General features: G+C 41.2%; 1 protein-coding gene across 1 annotated transcript in view; it reads left to right on the top strand.

The window, feature by feature from the left end:
• Positions 1-19795, top strand: part of DSCAM (DS cell adhesion molecule) — a 717333-nt gene that overhangs the window by 552589 nt on the left and 144949 nt on the right. The window contains exons 12-14 of the mRNA XM_059720751.1: positions 3741-3937; positions 13704-13800; positions 15276-15404. Of these exons, the coding sequence (XP_059576734.1) occupies positions 3741-3937; positions 13704-13800; positions 15276-15404 (423 nt within the window). The remainder of the gene's footprint in view (positions 1-3740; positions 3938-13703; positions 13801-15275; positions 15405-19795) is intronic.

Here is a 19795-nt window from a genome sequence, read left to right as displayed (position 1 = left end):
CTTTGGGACCATGTGCCAAATAACAATTTAGGTGTGGGCCTAAGGAATGGATTTAAGAAGTGGTGGTATTGGAGTCAAAGCCAGAACTGGGTAAATAACCACTGCCATCCATGCAATTACAGAGCAGATAAATGGCTGGGGAAAATATAGCATAAGTAGGAAGTTCCTTAGTTAGGAAGGGGTGGAAAAAATACCTCGAGGCTCAGTTGCCAAATAGAAAAAAATCTCAGATTAGTAGTTTAGTTCAAATTGAAATTATTTCCTTTTCTTGTATTTTTTTTCCTTGCTGAAGTAAAGAAAATAAAATCATTCTATGAAGATTCATGGAATTAAACTTTTTTTCATGCAAAAGGAATTAAAGGGATTGTAAAAAAATGCTAGAAGAGGATTCACCTCCTCCTTCTCTTTATCTACTAGGCAAGGCATGAGGGCATTCAGCCAGGATGTGGAAGATATTAGTTTAATTCCTTCCATTGCCTTAGAGTCCATTTCTCTGAGCATGGCCTAACAACCAGGCTATCAATTATTCTGGGCAAGAAGGGGCATTCTTTTCTGTTGATGTTACTCCACTTTGCATTTAAAAATTAAAGCTTCACTCCAGCAGAGACTAGAACCAAGGTTTCTCACTTCCCAGGTGCTTGCTTGAACCTCCAGGCTTAGGAACTATTTTCATTTCATACAAAGTGAAATACCATCACCAAGAGTGATTGAGAATAAATCAGCCCAGAGAGCACTATAGCCTGATGGGTTGGGCATTTTCTTGGGTAGCAGAAGAATCACAATCTCCCTACCTGGGGTGAGTGCCCTCACCATTGGTCTAAAGTGGAGATGTCCCAATCTCTATCTACTCCTGTATAGCCAAGGGGAAAAAAAGTGTTTTTCAATTGAAAATATACAGTGAATTTAACTTGAATTTGTGAATCATTTCAGAATGACTAGAACCAGATTTTTGGTGAGCAGACTAGTTGCCAAAACAAAATGTTCCCAGCTCTAGTTAGAATCAGTGAAGTTTTGGTTATGGAGGATGCTGTGTGCTATGGGGTAGCTTTAGTTTTAGAGGGCAGAAGCCACGCCATTTCTCTGGCCATAGTTCTACTCCCATTTTGTGATGGAATCTAAAGTAAGAGACAAATGAAAATAGTGTTATTTCCCCCAAGTTATATTTGAACTGATTACTGAAAAAGAACATCAAACTTGGGCAATAACAATGGGATAGAAACCCCATTGATGAACATTTTATTTGGAGATAAGAAGGCCCTTTCTTGTCCAAACAGCAGTGTTTCCTTAGCAGCCTGGTACCCCATATTGATATGCATGAACCTGTTTTTGTGATCAGCTAAAGCCTTAATAACGATCAAGCAGTATCCTCTGAGGTTGTTCATCATGTTCCTTGTGGGAGGCAAATTCTAGGCACTAGTACCATTGATAAACTCAATTTGGAAAGTCTGTTCTCTTAAAAGCACCATTATTTTGGGTGTTTTAATTATGTCTACCAAACAGTTAGCTAACAACCTTTAGCAGTCTGGGGAAGTCAACTACCAGTGGGCAGGAACAATCTGCTTTTTGGCATGTATGTTCTAGTGCCAAAGAGTTGGGCAAACTCCTCATACAGTTCCACAAAGATGGGCTTCATTATGTAGATCTGAAGACAGTGCTAGGCAACTCTGGTTTTCCTGAGTTGGTATCTCTGTGTTAGTTGTTCTACAACACTACAAGCATGGGTCTGCTGGGGGCAGGGACACACAGTGGTGGAAAACCAGATTATTTGCAGCGTACTGCATCAGCTGTCTTCATTCTGCTATGTTGGCATTCAGCCTTCATGATCTCTACAACACCTGCCTCTTCAGATATTACAAGCAACTGCTGAAATGCCCTCTGCAGTGTCTCATATTCTCTGTCTTTTGCCTCTTGTTGCAATAAGGATGCAGCCAAAATTGGGAATGTCTCATATACTTGAGCTGAGCTTGTGGCTTAGTGCTAGCTGGAAAAGGCAGAACTGACAAGTGTCTAGAACAGGAATCACCACAACTGAATGTGTTGACTTGGTTAAGAGCTCCTAGAGTACAATTCTGCATGAGCAGATCCACGTCGTTACTCTTCTTCCATCCAACCACAGGCTAAATGTGCACCAGAGAAGCAAAAAGGTTCTCAAGTCCTTTGAATGCTGCCTCCTCCACCTCCGTCCAGAACAGAGAATTGCTGGCAACAACATTTCCATGCACGGGCTAAGGAAAGAGAGAGACATTTTTTCATGATACACCTTGAATCTATTGCTAGGGTCAATCCAGCTAACAAAGTGCTAAGAACTCTGGTTTGTGCCTTCAGAAACTGTAGCATCTTGCCCCAGGTGTAGCTACATAGGTGTGACTCAGTGTAGCTGTGCCAATTTGGTAACTAATAAGTGGTTGACTTGCCTGGGTGTCTAGACTTTTATTAGCTCTGCAGTGAAACTGTATCCTAAATACCTTCCTGATCATGGAAATATACTATGGCACTAATGGAGTCTAGCATCTATGTGGGGCTGAGATCACAAATGAATCCAGTGTACAGTGTTTGTGGGTCCTGCAGTTGTGATTAATTTTGTGGCATCCTCCAATCTTGAGGGATACTAGCATTTTCAGGGTGTGGCAAGAGATCCTTTTTTATTGAGTGCTGCTTTGAGATGAAGTTGGGTTTTGTATTTCACAATCCTGAGCTGTGAGGGGAAGATAAGTTAAAGATTTATAAGCGCAGAAGATTATAACACCTGTGGTATAGCATAAGCTTTGAAAAGAAACTTTACACTTAAATATTGTCTTTATAGCTCAGTGGTCTTTATAGCTCAGAGCTGATCTGAAAATGCTGAGAAATCATTTCATTTCTGCATCCATTTTTGAATAGTTGGCATTTCATCCCAATTTGGCATAAAAAAGAGAACCGAACATATACAAATATTTGCAGAACTGAAATCCAGTTTCCCAGCAGCTCCAGAAAAGTAAGGATTTCTAGATTTTTAAACTTCTTGTCCTCTCTATAGAGCCAACATAGCAAGCAGTTAACCAGTAGGCTGAAAATGATGTTCAAACTCTTGTGAAAATACTTACAGCTAAGGAATGTATTAGGAATGAATCAGAATAGGTCCAAAGCTTCAGTATTAATTATAATAGATGTACAGTCCATATGCTAATGATATATTCTATTCATTTGTAGATTGTAAACTTGTCTATTCAGAGTCTGGTTTCTTGTGTTAGTACAACCCTTACCCTAATGGGGCCTGACATCACTGAGGCTCCTATAATCTTAGCAGTTATACAGTATGTATTTACAAATTAATATAAAGGTAAATGCAATTTCCATTAGTCAGATGCAGATTTTTGCTGACTTTTTGACATTGTCTTTTAATGTGTAAATGAGGAATAAAATATAACTTCTTATATGATCTTCTGTATCTTTTCAGGTCACATCTCTTTGACTGCCTGTGGCTTCTAGCACCTCTCTGTGTATCAATGTTTTAACTGCATTTAAGTGTCCAGGTTCCTATAACCAAAGTGTGCGGGAGGAATCATGCGGATGTTGACTTGGGCCTATCTTGCATTGAAATATTGTTTCTTCTATTATGTAAAAAAATTAATCAATGCCCATCTGTTTATGCTAGCTAGTCGAACTATTTAGGTCTTGCGTGGGTTTAAGACTTCAAGGCCAGACCTCACTCAGAGCAGCTGCCTCATTAATGAAGTGTCTTTGTTGTCTTTGCTTTTTAGTTCCTGCAATGATAACCTCCTATCCAAACACCACCTTAGCAACACAGGGTCAGAAAAAAGAGATGAGCTGCACGGCACATGGAGAGAAACCCATCATAGTCCGCTGGGAAAAAGAGGATCGAATTATTAACCCTGAAATGTCCCGCTATCTTGTTTCTACCAAGGAGGTGGGCGATGAAGTGATCTCTACTCTGCAGGTACTCAACCAAATTGACCAGCATGTTAGAGTGTTGTTTGTTTTGTTTTGTTTTCTGTGGCTGAGACCAATGTTCACATCTGCACACAAATCCTGCCTATCCATAAGTACTAACTATAGGCCTGATGCTTCTCTCACTCCAGCATGAGTCAGGAGTAACTTTACTTAAGTTATATAGGTGTTATATGTGTGTGTGTGTGTATAGGCTAACCATATATATTTCACATATGATATATATACCACATATATAAAGATAATGCAGTTTCCATAGCCTGATGCAGATTTCTGCTCCATTTCTGACATACGAGAGCAGTGTAAGAAGGAACTAAACCATATGCATGTCCTGTGTCTTTTCGCCATCCTTCCAGGGTGGCCAACTTGAGGTATGGGTGCCACAAGTGACATGAGCAACCTCTATTTGTGGCTCGAGGCAGAACAGGTAGAGGAAAAGCACCACAGTGAAGAAACAGGGCAGGAGGCAGAAAGCAGAGCAGCAGCTCAAGCAGGTGAAGGAGATTGGAGTGGCACTTGGGGAGTGTGCAGAGCTGATTTGTGGCACATCTGCCAAAAAGGTTGACCCCCCACTGCTCCTCCCATCGTGTTTCCTGAGTCATTTTTAAAAATCAGAATGATAATCAAATTAAGTGTTCATTAAAATATTATAAGCAAAGGGAAGTAAATGGAAAAGATGGCTAAGGTATGCAAACGGGATTCGCACAGCACCCATTAATATTAAGCAGCTACTACATACTGTAACAAAAATTGCCTAGCCAACTGGTAACAAGTAATATTTCACAGCTTTGCTGTGGCTTTTTATGAAATACAGCTTTCTCATAATAGTGTAGCTACTAATTTTTCTGTCTTATCAGATTCTATGCCAGGCATAAATAACCCTAAAGAGGCTGATCTGGTCTGGGTGCTGCTGTGTTCCATCTAAGTCAGGGGCTGGCAGGATTTTCTAGTGGTGGGAGGGAAGAGGGGGCCAAAATGACCCAGCTTGGGTCATAGGTAGGTAGTCATTAGGATCCAATTGCTGCTGCCACTTTTCCCTGCCCCTCTGCTGCAGTATGGCATAATGAAATCCCCCTTCCATTGGACCTTGTGCCACCTGAATTCAGTGCAACAAGGGCAGAGCTTCCACTCCACCGAAGACCCAGGCAGCAGTGCAGGGACAGGCCCTTGTCGCTGAATGCCATAGAAGCACCCATGGCATTCAGTGCTTTGTGAGTGCTGGATCCAAAGGCTCTGCAGGTCATAGGTTGCCAACCCCTGGTCTAAGTGGTGTTACAATTCTGTGAAGCAAATGCAGCCTGACCATTAGTGACAGTGAAACAGCCTGTGCAACACAAGTGAAGCAACCCCTTAGATGACTACATGCCCCAGCCTTTACTCTTCCTAATCTTCCTTCTTCCAATTCTTGGCCTGAACCCAAAAAATGCCATGTTCACCATAGATATTCTAAGCAAGGGAAGGGATTTTTATACCTTTTGCACTTTGCAGATCAAGATTTGGCCTGCAGTCTGTAATAAAACCATTCTAGGTAGAACACTTTTCAGTTGTTTCACGAAGTCCAAATGGTTGTGCAATGTGTTTCTTGTTAGCTTTTAAACTTTGATTTGCTTCGAAGGCCATCAGCACAGGCATGGGCAGATCCAGGACTTCATGAAGGTGGGGTACAGGAGCAGCAACCTGTGCTTCAGAGGTGACTGTACACCCCACTTCCGTTACCACACACACCAGCATGGGCAGACTGCACTGCAGAATTTAAGTCACCCAACCTAGTAAAAGTCTTCTCTTTTCCCTCCCTTCCACTCTGCTCAGCAACATGTTCCCTCCCCTCCCCTTCTCTTGCCCCCTTCCCCCACTTGCCAGTGGTGTCATCCCCAGCTGACCCAGGGGCATGGGCAGGGGTAAGGGGAGGCTCCAGAGCCACTTCTGTCCTCCTCCAGCTGGGCTGTAAGTGGAACCAGGTTTTGCTAGAGACAGCAGCAGCAGTGGACATGTTCCCTTCCCCCATATTTGCTTCTGGATTGGCAGGGAATAGCCAGGGGGACTGAGCACAGAGCAGGGACCTGCCTGCTGCTGAGTGGCTCTGTGTAGAGTCCAACTCAGGTGGGCAGGAGCAGCTCTAGAGCTCTCCTCTCACCCCTACTCTGAGACAACCATAGACACTGGCAGAAGTGGGCAAGGTAGTGGAGGGAGGAAAGAGGAGGGGGAGGGATGTGCCACTGAGCACAAAGGGGAAGGGAGGAAACGATTCTTACTTTTGTCCTGGGACTTAAAAAATGTTCCCAGCCTCAACTGGAAGGAGAGGTGCATCTATGCTACTGCAACCCCTCTGGATCCACCCCTAAGCACAAGGTACACTTGAGGCTGCTTCACATTTAAGCCAAAATACTGTGTATTTAAAGGTTCAGATGGATGTGAGGAATGAAATAGGAACTGGATCATCTTGCTAGAATCCTCTTACTTTGAAGTATTATTTCCTGTGTGATTTCTCACCGAGAGTCTGTCTGGGCTCCTGTTTTTCAGGGAGCCTTGTTTTTTTCCCCATCAGAACTTGCTTCTACAGAGCAACAGGACTAGCAAGGCAGTTTCCTTTTTCTCCTCTCCTCTTCAGAACATCAAAGTTAACCAGCACTTTGCTTCTCTCCAGTTCTCCTGTATGGAGAATGGTTGGGTTGCTTTATGGAGCTGGATGAGAAGGATGAGAAGTGAAGGAAATGAAAACATTTGAAAGAGGAGGAAAAGAGGAAATTTCCAGAAAGAAAATATTTGAAATAGTAGGAGGGAAGGATTTTTTAAAAAGACCAAGTTAGGTGAGTCAAACTGTTAGTTATATCTGAAGCTCATGATAGAAACAGGTGGGTGGCCCACTCACTCTTATTTTTACTGGTGCTTTTACTAACTCTGTTACTAAAAAACCTCATGGATTAAAGACTAAAATATTGAATTCCTGCATTTCAACCATGAAAAATAACCATAACTAGATTTTATATCAAATCCAAAGAAACAACATTCTAGCTCTCTGCTGATGCCAAATGATACTCAAGTAGTAAAATGCAGTTCTTCCTTCACAGTTTTCTTCTTGCTGCAGTCAACATAAGTTTTGTCACTGACTACACTGGTGGAGGATAAGGTTCATAGTATGTATGCATCTATGAATGTTATCAGTAATACTTATTGAGATTCCCTGTACCCACAACAGACATATTATTGATTTTCATGAGATTCCATCTGGGTACAAATGTTAAGTAGGGCTGTGCGAAGCTTCAGTCCCTGATTTGATTCAGCAGAGATTCAGCCTGATTCAGTGGCCGAATCTGCAAAACTGAATCGGGAAACCCTTTAATCTTGCTGAATCAAATCAGAACCCTCCAAATCGATTTGGAGAGATTTGGAAAAATTCAGTGAATTGGACATAGACACAGCTTTAAATGTTTTTTCTATGTACCTCAAGGTACTACGCAGCTCATGAATGCTGCGATGCTGGGGCAGGTGGAGCGTCCCACGGGAGAGCAGGGGGCTCCCCAGCGTGCTTGGCAGCAGACCCAGATGTGGACCAGAAGCACTTCTGGTCCACTTCCGGGTCCACTGGAGAGCATGCCAGGGTGCCTTCCCCCCCCCCCCCCCGGCGCCACCCCAGCTCGGTGACTGGTGCCTCCTGGGTCTGGGGAGGCACCCAGGGTCCCCCTGTGGCTGATTACCAAGCCAGGGCAATGCGAGGGGGGGCCCCTGTGTGCTTCCTGGTGGACCTAGAAGTGGACCAGAAGTCCTTCCAGGCCTCTTCTGGGTTTGTTGCCAGGCACGCCAGGGGACCACCCCCTCACCCCCCCCCCCACTCTTGTGGGATACTCCATCTGCCCCACCATTGCAGCATTCACAAGTCATGCCTGGTACCTCAAGGTAGGTAGAAAAAACATTTAAAGCTGTGTCTATGGCCAAATTGCTGATTCTGTGAATCAACATCGAATCTTCAGATTTGGATTTGGCCAAATTGAATCAGGGACAGTGATCCAAATCAACTAATTAAATCGCTATCCCCAATTTGGGCCGAATCCAAATCTGAATTGAACATGGCCTGTTTCGCACACCCCTAATGTTAACGCAACTTGCTCACTAATCAAAGACGGAGTTATATTCTGTATCCACCTGTGTCTGGGGGTCAGGCGGAGGTGGCATGTTCCTCAGGCAAAATACATTATTGAGATTGCAACGTCAAGCAGGCAAAAGTTAGGAAATACCACTTTAGTGTGGTCTGTGCAACTTTAATGCAGCCCCTTTGTGTATATACACCATCAGGTGGCCTGACTTTAATTATATGCTAATGTGATTTTTCCTCCAACAGGCATGCTGCTTCATTCAGTGCACCAGGGGAAACTGTTCTGGGGATGAATCAGAGTTGTGTAATTACAGAGAGTGTTCATAGGAAACCTGTCTCATTTGTTGCTAAAGTGCAGGAAGAAAAATGGTAGATTCATGGTTCAGGTGCTTGAAGCTGCCCTGGAGAACTGGATTCTGTTCCTGACAAATTTCCAACAATTTCCTCTGTGATGCTGGGCAAATTATTAAAACTAAACATATTTCAGGTGGTCACTAACTATGTGTTCTTCATTTCCTGGGATTTTAACTTGAGCCCCTAGGACATGATTTGCAGAAAGGCTGAGAATTCACTGCCGTCTTTTAGTTCAATAAGAACTGTGTTTTGAACATTTGAAGAGTTATCTAATGCTATGTACTCTGAAAAATACAGCATTAGAAGTCTCAAGTTCATTTCTCTTTCCCATCATCAATAGGGGACAGTCACACATTGTTCTATGACTCTCCATTGTGCTTCATCTTGTGGTTTGGTATTCAGTGTTCTTAGATCCCTGCCACACCATTCTGCTATGAAGCCAGCCACTTCCAGTATAGTTGGCCTCTTAGGCTGCTGCCCACCACCAGCCAAATTCTAGTCTACAGCAAGTGGTCATCCTTCATGTAGCACATGCGTCCAAATAGCTGGAGCTTCCTTCATTGCTTTATCAAAGGCCATCTCTCTCACTCTGATCTTTTTTGGATCATCTCTTTTTTTTTCGTATAGCCTTGCTACTTGACTGCAAACAAATGTCTATAATATTTCATTTCAAAGGCCTGATCCTTTATGAGACAATTTTCTTGAAGGTCCATTTCTCTACCACACTGACATAGGAAGATTGAGATTGAGAGTGCACACATCTTGAGCAGCCTGATTCTTGTATCTACAGAAGTTTCCTTGTCTCTCCATAAAGGATTCAGGTCATCCAGAGCCTCTTGCATTAGTTGTATCCTCCCTGACCCTACTGTTCATACTGATGCATACAACATTATCCATAGCTGGGGAGAATATTGACTTAGCTCTGCAAGCATTTTTTCTTCATGTCCAGTAGTTGGCATTGCTAGAAGACTTCAGGTTATTGAACTTCTTGCCATGCAGCTTTATCCTGAGGCCTTTGGCCATCATTACTCCATCCATCTCTCAAGGTAGTTCATGAACTTGCTGCAAGATGTGAGGTCACCCTGCTGCTGCAGATCATTCTTTGGGTGGTCTACAAGATTGCCTGGATAACGCATGCAGTTCTATGGGTTACCTTTCGTGGGTGTCATGTCATTATCAGAATCCAGTTTTCACACTTTATGGGGACCTATTCTTCTTTCCAGATGTAATTGCAGAGTACATGCAAGGTCCTGGTCAGATCATTGTGTCCTGCTCTGTCCTGTTCTGCAGGAATGCCATCTCCTCTTGTCTTCCTTCCAATTCTTGGCCAGTCTTTCAACCTGTTCTTAACAAAAGTTATCATTGTCACAGTCCTGTTCAAATGTGGCTATATTTTCAAGGTGTTTGAGCACCTCCTTGTCTGTTATCCAGGTAAAGGCCCTTCCAGTACACAACCACTTCTAAAGAATGATCTTCTTTTCTGAGAGCACCAAGCCATCCTTGCTCTTGATGGTGTGGCATGTACAATGCTCATCTTTACTATTCTGAATGCCTCTCTCTGTTTGTTTTCTCCTCAGACTTCTTGAGGCTGTGGAACTGTTCTTTGAGCTGGTTCTCTTTCTCCACCTTAGTTGCAGACTTGACTCCCTGCAGAGCTCTGGAAGACTTTCAAGTGCCTGAACAAGTGTCCTCAAAAAAAAAAAAAAAAAAAAGTTTCATATTGGGCACTCAAAATTATTAGATGCTTTTAATGTTGCCCTCTCTGTGCTTTAGTTCCCCATCTGTAAAATGGAGACAATATTTCATCTGCCATGAGTGTTATAGAAATAATTTTGCTAATGTTTGTGAAGTGCTCAAATGATGCAGTCATGATTACAACAAAAAAGCCCATGAGGAAATTAATAATTCTGTCTTCAGAGCAAGGTCTGAATAGTGTGGTATAATTAAGGCATGGAGCCATGCACTGAACACTGTGGAGAAAACAAAATATTGTATAGTTGCTCATTAAGTAAGCCCTGGATAGGTTGTGCACTGTATGAGGCAGGGGTCCTATGAAAAATGGTATGTGATTATGTTAATAAAGTCTGTATCATAATGCATATGCACAAGGGCCAAATTAAGCTGCTACAGGCAACCTTAATTACAACATTTCCTAATTTTGGAGTTCTTGACTTTGCACTCTTAATATTCTTTTATCTCAGCATGTATAATTTATATTGTTTTAAAAAGAAGAAACAGAAATTCCCTCATGTGGCATCATAGTGATAAGTACATGGTTCATCATAAGGGCTAGAATTTTTATATCCACTGTGCCATCCATCACTTGAGTTAATGAGATTACTGATAGTAGTAGCAGGCTGTTGTTATCTATGTGGACCAGCACTAGAGGTGGCTGAAGTATACACTTTTGTCAGTTGGATTCATAGAGATTTGCAGATAACAGAAGACTGGTGAGACGTGGGGATCTTGGGTTCCACTTGAGCTTTTCAGAGGAATGAACTCTTCTGGTCACTGACTCTTCTGTCCATTTCCTCAAGACGGATCCCTACTACCATGATCTGTCCTTCCTGATCTTAAATCTTCTCAACTCTGACTCATTTTCCCAGTGCCATTTAGCCAACGCCAATCTCTACTCCACATGCTACTAATTCCCATGCCAGTCTCCTTGCTTAGAGAGTCACAACATCAACCCTTTACATTCACTGTCCAAATTCTAGCCTCCTGTCCCTAATCCCTAGTCTCTCTTTCCTTTCCAAGTCTTGCCAGGGTTTTTGTCCCCATCTGTTGCTTTCCCTTCCCCTGATTTAAATTAGAATCAGACAGATTTTTCCTTCATGCTGCTTGGGTGTCAGTATGGTATTACATAAGAACGTAAGAACTGCCATTTACTGGGCCAGGCCATAGGTCCATCTTGCTCAGTATCCTGTGTTACACAGTGGCTAAGAGGGAATGCTGAAAGAGAGAATGTATTGGGTAGGACCAGGGTTTGGGATTTTTGTTTGTTTGTTTTTGTTTTTTGACTGTTCCACTCTCACTTGCCTCCAGCACTTAAGGTCTAGGATGTTCTGAATCAGAGGCCATGCTCAATAGGTAGTGATGCCCTTTTCCTCCAAGAATTGGTCCAATCCATTTTTGAATCTGGTTAAGCTGTCAGCTTCCACAACATCTGGTGGCAAGGAGTTCCACACTTTAATTAATTGATGCTTCGGTGAACTGCCCACAATGACTCCCATCTCTTTCCTGGTAACAGCTGATATAGAGCCCATCCTAGTGTAGGTATAATTTGGGTAATTTTTGTCCATCACTTTACACTTATCTACATTGAATTTCATCTGCCATTTAGTTGCCCATTTGCTTAATCATGCCAGATCCATCTGTAGTTCATCACAGTCTGCCTTGGTCTTTACCATTTGAATGATTTTGTGTTGTCACAAATTTGGCCACCTCGCTACTCACCCGCTTTTCCAGATCATTTATGAATACGTTAAATAACACTGGCCCCAGCATAGATCACTGGGGCACCACTGTTTACTTCTTTCTACTCTGAAAACTTACCATTTATTCTCACTACTTGCTTTCTATCTTTAAGCCAATTTCATTTCTAATCCACAAGTGTACATTCCTTGTAATCAATCCCATGACTACATAATTTAGTTAAGAGCCTTTGATGGGGGGCCATGTCAAAGGCTTTGTCCAAGTATACTACGTCAACTGGGTCACCCTGGTCCACCTGCTCATTGACACCTTCAAAGAACTCTAGTAGGTTTATGGGGCATGATTTCCCTCTGAAATCGTTTCCTGCTTGGGTGTCAGCACGTTATTCCATGAGCACACAGGGAAAGGACATATATAGTAACCATGCTGAATGTCCCCACTTAGACCACCTAGGAGCAGCCATTACAGGAAGAGTCCAGTTTCTTCCCCACAGACTTTGGTTGGAGGGACATGTTCAATTTTTATGTAGACATGTAAGAGATGCAACCCAGTCAGCATTAGAAGCTGTAAAAGGCTTGATTATGCTTATATAGGATGGACCCTTCAGAGATTTTCAAAGCAGAAATCAGGGAAGGTTCTATTGAGCATGTAAACTGATTTTTCAGAAGCTCAGAACTTAGCTAAATGTAGATGGATTTTAAACAGGAGTGTAAAAATCCTATCCCCTGCCAAATTAGTCCCTTTTCCAAAGCAGGAAGGGATAAAAGCTGTTTGAAAAAGAGGTCACCCAATTTTTTTTAACATGGATAACAGGTTCTTGAAAACACCTGAACAACTCAGGCTGACATTTTCTAAAATAATCAAGACACCCCTTGTATGGAAAATTTCAGTGTAACAGTTCAAGTTTGTTCAAGTGATATGTAACTGAAAACAGGACCTTACACTGGGAAGTGTCAGGCAACATAAATCCTAGGTGCTTTTGTCAGGCTTGTCTATTTGTGTAGGGTTGCTGGCCTGTTTCTCAAGCTGAAAAAGACCTGTTCTCTGTCAGCACTCTCCTACCAACTCTTCATGAATTCGTTTCCATTAGGATTACCTCCAAATTGTAAGGAGCAGACAACCTGACCTCATCCTCTTTTGCTAGGAGCAACATGCTAGGAAAAAGTTTTTTTCATTTCTCTAAAGGAAGATTTTGTCAGATGTTGGAGTATCAGTATTAAGCCTTGGATGAGTAAGAAATTAGAGAGAGAACTACTTAGAACTGAACCAAGCTAAAAGGAGAATCAAGTAGTAGCAACAAGTGACTCCTATCTTTCACTGGAATTCAGCTCTTGTCATGGTGGAGGTCAGTAGTGTAACTGGGGAGGCTGAGTGGACCACCAGCCCCCGGGCTCTGACTTAGAGGGGCAACCAAAGTGGAGGTCCCCTTTGGAGTCTGTACTGTGATGACAGCAGCAGCAGTGGGATGTGGAGACCCTCTTGTACTCTTTTACTGCAACTACTTCTCTCATTTCCAAATTCCCCTTTGTCCATTGCCACCAGTGATGTCAGTTGGTGGCACTCGGTGGGAATGATGGCAGCTGCGGGGGGTGGGGGCGGTGAGGGGCAAAAGTGCCTGTGAGGTTTGGGAACCACTAGCCCAGGGCACAACACTTACTTGTTCCTCCTCTGCTAGGTACCAATATTTGGAATTTAATGGCATTACATGGCTACACAGAATACAGTATAATGCTTGTGCATTACATGTATGGAAATCTGTTGCTGCAAAGAAAGATGTTTGGTGTAATTTTCCCATGCTGTACCTGAAACAAGCTTCCATTTGTTTATTTTTTGTGCATAATATTGAATCAATTGCTTCTTTTCCAACCAACTATAGATTTTACCAACTGTGCGTGAAGATTCTGGCTTCTTTTCCTGCCATGCTATCAATTCCTATGGAGAGGACCGTGGAATAATTCAGCTCACTGTGCAAGGTAGGAAGAGGACAACATAAGGAAAAAAACACAGCTATTGTAGTACAGTAAGTGTATGCCATGCTCAGAAATCTGTTTGGGGGGAAGTTCTAGTCCCTAATTAAGCATATCCCTAATTGTCAGAGAAATTAGAAGCTGCCTAAGAAGCTTAATCTCATATTTTCCAACACCAGAGATGAAAATCAAAATGAAGCATAAGCTTTAGAGTCTTTATAGACATGTTTTGTTGAGTAAGGGGAGTGTGTTTATATGCAGTAGCTGACAATCTAATTATCAGATTTAAAAATCCATACAGTACATGTTCTGTAGGGACAATATCCAGGAGGGTGTTCTATTATTATTTTTCTTTAAAGAAAGAAATTGGTTTGAAGTAAGAGTGAAATACAACAAAAATGATTTGCTTTGATTTTTTTTCCTGGAGAAATGTAAAATCTACTGTCTATTTCAAAACAACATATTTCAGGTTTAATCAGTCAAAATAAATTGTAATATATTTGTGCAATCCAAACTCTAGTAGTCTTTATTGCCTCGGGCTGGGGTTCCCTCCTCCCATGGGCTGGCAGAGGAGGGGTTCAGTTAGGCAGACAGCAGCAGGTTCTACAGTGACTGTGGTAATGGTATTTCAGCTGCAGAGCAGTGGCAAAATACAGCCACTGGCCACTACTTGTTTTGCGAACAACACTTTCTTATTTGCTTGTATGCCTTGAAGCTGGCACATAACAAATTTCTAGTACTTGCAAAAAATCTCTCTCCCAACCTGTGGTTTCATGTAACTACAGGTTTCATGGCATGTCTGAACCAGTCCTGTCAAAAAATCCAAGTGCAATCAGGAGCTGGTTTCTCTTATGCTATGGCTGCTTTATTTTGTTCTGGCATCATAAAAGGACTTTGACGTGAACATAAATTATATTACATATAGTACATTACAAATATTTAAGTTATTGGTATTAAATCATTTGGTTATGTAAAGGAGTCAGTATAAATAATACTCAGGTTCTGGGTTTTTAACCTTCCTTTTAAAAATGTATATGCAGAGGATTGGACTTTTATGCCCTACCCCCATCCCACATATAGCTCTAAAACTCCTGTCTTTATGTATATACCATCACATAGAGACAAGATGTAGAAGTACCAATACAGTGTGACAGTCTTTGGAAAAAACGCCCCTGGCATGAATATGAATACTCTAAAGAGGAGTGCTATGTAAGCAGCATTGCAGCATGTTTGATCTATGCGGGTCTAACATAAGTTTGTAAATCAAGAAAAATCCAGTCACTTCTGAAAAGTGACCTTTCCTTCCTCCATGGAATGTTCATCAAGGGGTGGGTAAATGAGTCTAAATATTAATGTGTGAGTGAAAGAAATGGCACGAGACCTTGCTGCTGACAAACCATGTTAGAACCATACTCGTGACTGTGATTCATACACAGTACAGGCCTTCCTTGGACTAAAGCCAACTCCATCTGTTCACCCAGAGCCCCCAGACCCTCCTGAAATAGAAATCCGAGAAGTGAGAGCACGCAGCATTGCCCTCAGATGGACCATGGGATTTGATGGGAACAGCCCAATCACAGGCTATGATATTGAGTGCAAGAACAAGTCTGGTAAGAAATATAATTAATTTACAAATGACTGTTTTTTCTTAACTCTTTTAGTCTTTCATCCTTTTGCTTGTATCATACATGTTAAATCACGAACCAAAAGAGCCTGAAAAAGCTTTCTTCAAAGTTTACTTTTTCTTCTGCAGTGGTTCTTCTTCTGTCATTTTGTTGGTTTTGTTTTCTAGGGACATTTTGTTTCTTTTGGGATTACTGTCTTTTCTTTTCTTTTCTTTTCTTTTCTTTTCTTTTCTTTTCTTTTCTTTTTAAGCTGCCCACAGGTAACTGGCATAAGGTCATTACTACCTTTTCCTTCTCCAGTTTTTTTTTCCCCATTGTTCCTGTGGGACAGTTACTCTAAAAACTGACCTTTTATTTGGGGTACTGAACTTTAGGAATTCTCTTCAATTGTACATGTGATTGTGTGATGCTTCACCTGGACAATAGGCCTAGCAACCAAACTGCAGTCTTGGGAAGATACTAGGATAGATAAAGAAAACTGTGCAGTAGCTTGCTGAGCCACAATGAAGAGTTTGCAATGCCCTACTTGAAATGTTGCAAGGAACAGGTTAGCAACAGGTATCTTTGGTACCTGGTGAACAGATCTATTTCTGCTAGGTTTAGCATTCAGCCTTATCACCATACAGCTCATAAGCGGAGCTGACCCAGTTGTCACAATCACTGCAGGTATGTTAATTCATGTTCTTAAGGGGAACTACAGTGACATTTTAAACTGTTAAATGTATAAACTTAAATATCATAGCTGTGGCCTGTGGGGCTGAAATTCATTTGCTCTTTAGGATAAAATGTGCATATTGGCTGGAGTTTCAGCTGTATTTGAACAGTTGGCAGAAAGAGCTATGAATAAGGTTATAATGGCAATTTCATATATGCTTTCTTACACATGATGTGTTGTTGCTGTGTATTTTGCTGTTAATAACGTTAAACACATTAGCAGCTTTCAGATAAAAGACATAGGAACAAAAATGCTAGGGAAAAAAAAAGATTATGGAGCAAACCTTTAAGTGGTAGTGAAGAACAGTGAGGACTTGGTGAACTAGAAGAAAGCAAACATTACTCCTAATTCAGAAAAACACTCAGAAAAGTATCAAAATACAAATTTATCTTTAAGAACATGCTCAAATTTCAGAAGAGTCCAGAAACACACTCATGCATGTATATTCCATTGGCTCATGGCCTAAGAAAAGACTAGAGAGGATGTTATAGATATGGCATATTTACCTTATTGCTAGATTTGAATTACATTAAGAAAAATGTTGCATCTTTTTTTGTTTTGCTTTATTTTAAGCTAGGCCTTGTATTGCAGATTGTGGCACTGTTTCCTTGAAGAGCATCTGGGGACACAATCCAAACATTTATATTATTTGGGAAAAAAAAAAAAATATATATATATATATGGTTGTCACTGCAAATATTTTGCTGACAAAGTTAGTAACCGTCCCTGGTTAGGGAGATCCAGCTGCTTTCTTCAGTTAGACTGAAGGAGCAATGTAAAGGGGGTGGAATTAGAATTTCTCTGGTAAATCTGATAGAATCTTTTTACATTACATTACAGAGTGCAAGCAAAGTGAAATGATCAACATAGTGTATTTGGATTTCAACAATATCCCATGATAAACCACTAGCAAGATAGCATAGAAGAACCATCCCCAATTGAAAAAAACCCATCAGGATATGTTATAATGATAAAGTTGGAGTTAAGAAAGAAAAACACTGGATGGTAAAGCTGGTATATGAGATGTTACTACTTTTTTGATCTCTATATAAGTAAGCAATTTGAGCTCAATTCTGCAAAAACCTGAAGAATTTCATTTCACAATGTGTGATTTAGTCTTCAGAATCAACCCCAGAGCTGTGGTTCTCAATCTGAAGTTAATTTTGTTGATTTATTGTGCCCAGTTTTGGGTCAGAACCAAAACTATCATAAAAAATATGGAAAAGCAGAAAAAATATTAAAGAGCTCATAAGGTTAGTTTATACAAAATGGCTAGAGAGAGCTAGAATGGAAAATGGGAGTGAAGAGCGGTCATTATTTAAGTTTTAATATGTTCAAAAAATCAAAAGGTCATTTAGACGAAGCATTCACACAACAGATCACAAACTTTTGAAATTCCCTAGTAAGTGCAAAAATAAAAAATAATCTGTATGGTGGTGGTCAAAGAAAATGAGATACTTAAAAAATAACACTGCAGATTACTGCTGGATGTACGATCTAGTTGGTAGGGTGATGACAAGAATATTTAAGAGGTAATTGATTTTCTTTTTCTGGGACTTTTGCCTCAAAGAAGAATGCATGGGAAATCCTTGGGCCCAAAACTATTCCAGCTCTTGGGCTTCTAAGTGGACTTAGGTGCCTAAATACGATTGTATTCTACCCTCTTCAAATCCCTGAAAATTCAATAATGCATTTACTTTTGTTAACATGCCATTATTTTAAACCTAAAGACTGAATCACCAAAAAAGCACTGAGAAGGACCCATCAACCTTTTGTATTAGGTATGTTTTTTGGGACTTGAACAAGATGCAGTAGGGTTGTACTTAATTGCATGAGTCTACTTACATGCCTAATAGGTGTAATGGAATTGAATTCCTTAGGACTCCGTTCTCACAACCATGGTTTATAACCATACTGTTTACTCCTAGTATGAACATATATATATTTTTTGGACTTTATTTTACTTGAGTGTCTTGTTTGCAAGCCTTAAAATGTGCATCAGCCTAGAAATACCTCCTGTTAAAAAAAAATAAAAAAAATACAAACTTTTGACAAATATCCTGACCACATCACCCAATTCTCAAACCAATCCACTGTTCCCAGGCAAATATCCATGTATTATCCAAGTAAGAAGCATTTCTACTTCACACTGTTTAAAAAAATTGTGCATACCTGTCCAAACATGGGAAGTCACAGAAAGTAGGAACATTACGTTTTTCCGAGTTCCTTGAGAACGTAACTCATCAAAGGCCTATAAATGAATGATAGCAAAAGAAGGTGAGCACGAGGGTCACACTGAGGGGTGGTCAAGAAGCATTCTGTAGCTAGAGAACACTGCAGTGTTCTGTAATCCTTTTTAAAAAGCATTGCCTGATCATAGCTCAGTGTACTGCTTTTAACCCTTGTTATTCACACCATAATTTTCGGATCCTGGACCATGCAGGTGCCAAGTGATATAAGGTAAAACATGAGGAGCAAGAGTGGGAAGCATAAAGCAATACAGAGCCAGCCAGCTAAAAGCAATGTACAGCTCAAGGAACACCATGACATGGAGTTCATCATAGCACCAGAGAGATGTACTGTGGCCCTTAGTTCCAATTAAAGTGTCAGTGGGACAGGAGGAGCATTATGGGGTTCACTTCCTTCTACCAAGAGTGGTAGCGCACCTCGGGGTATTCATCTCAGCACCCAGGATGTTACTGCCTGGACTGAAAGAATGCCACTTCTACAATTCACAGGGCATTTATACATGTGCTCCAGAAGTATGTGTGTTGAGGATGGAGTGGGGGCACTTTAATTAGAGTAGCTCTGAAAACTGCTCTAATTACAGCACCTGGAGCATCTCATGTATCAGCATCCCCATCCTGAAAAATAGTGGAAGGGGCATTTTAACTAAAGCTCATTGAACTGTAGTTAAAGAGCCCCCACCACCAATTTTCAGCAAGGGGATGCTGATACATATGAAGCTGGAGTCTACTGGAGCATAGTAATTACCATGCTCCAGCAGGCTCAATTAATCGAGTTTGCTCCAATGCCTGTAGTTACAGCATGTCAGAGCAGCCTGTCTGCATGTGTATAGGCTCCCACAGAGTCTTCAGGGCCTTTCAGAACAGGACTTTTTTAAAAGTTAACAGCCATTCAAGATTAATGGTGTAGTTAATCTTCCTCACAGCTATTATTTCAGGCTCTCTGCAGACTCAGGCAGATATTTTTGTGATACTTGGTTTTATTTTTAGGCTTTACTTCATATCTAAGAAGACTGGAAACTATTTTAAATGCAATTTGAGATTCTAATTACATCACATGGCACCAGGTGCTAGGGCTTCAGGCTTGGGGTTCTAGTGTCTCTCTCTACTATCAACTTTAATCAGACCCTGCCTTGAAATAACTGCTCTGTGGATACCCAATTCCTCCAGGTTAGTTATGCAGAGAAAGCAAAGAGTGGAACATGTAAGTAGGTACCTCATCATGGTTGATCCCAGACCTGTTACCATTTTCTCCCACATGCAACCAATTTTGATGCTGAATTCTTCAAAGGAAGGGAGCAAGTTGCACAGCATTTTTCCACTTTGTGCGCATGTCTACATGAGGCGCTAAATGCGCAGTAGATTAATTCTATTGAGCATTAACGTGTCACTGCAAAAGCCATGCTATTGCACTA

The sequence above is a fragment of the Alligator mississippiensis genome, chromosome 1, assembly GCF_030867095.1.
Source record: "Alligator mississippiensis isolate rAllMis1 chromosome 1, rAllMis1, whole genome shotgun sequence".
Classification (NCBI taxonomy): domain Eukaryota; kingdom Metazoa; phylum Chordata; order Crocodylia; family Alligatoridae; genus Alligator; species Alligator mississippiensis.
Note: the sequence above shows the minus strand (reverse complement) of the source record. Positions and strands in the feature narration are given on the sequence as shown.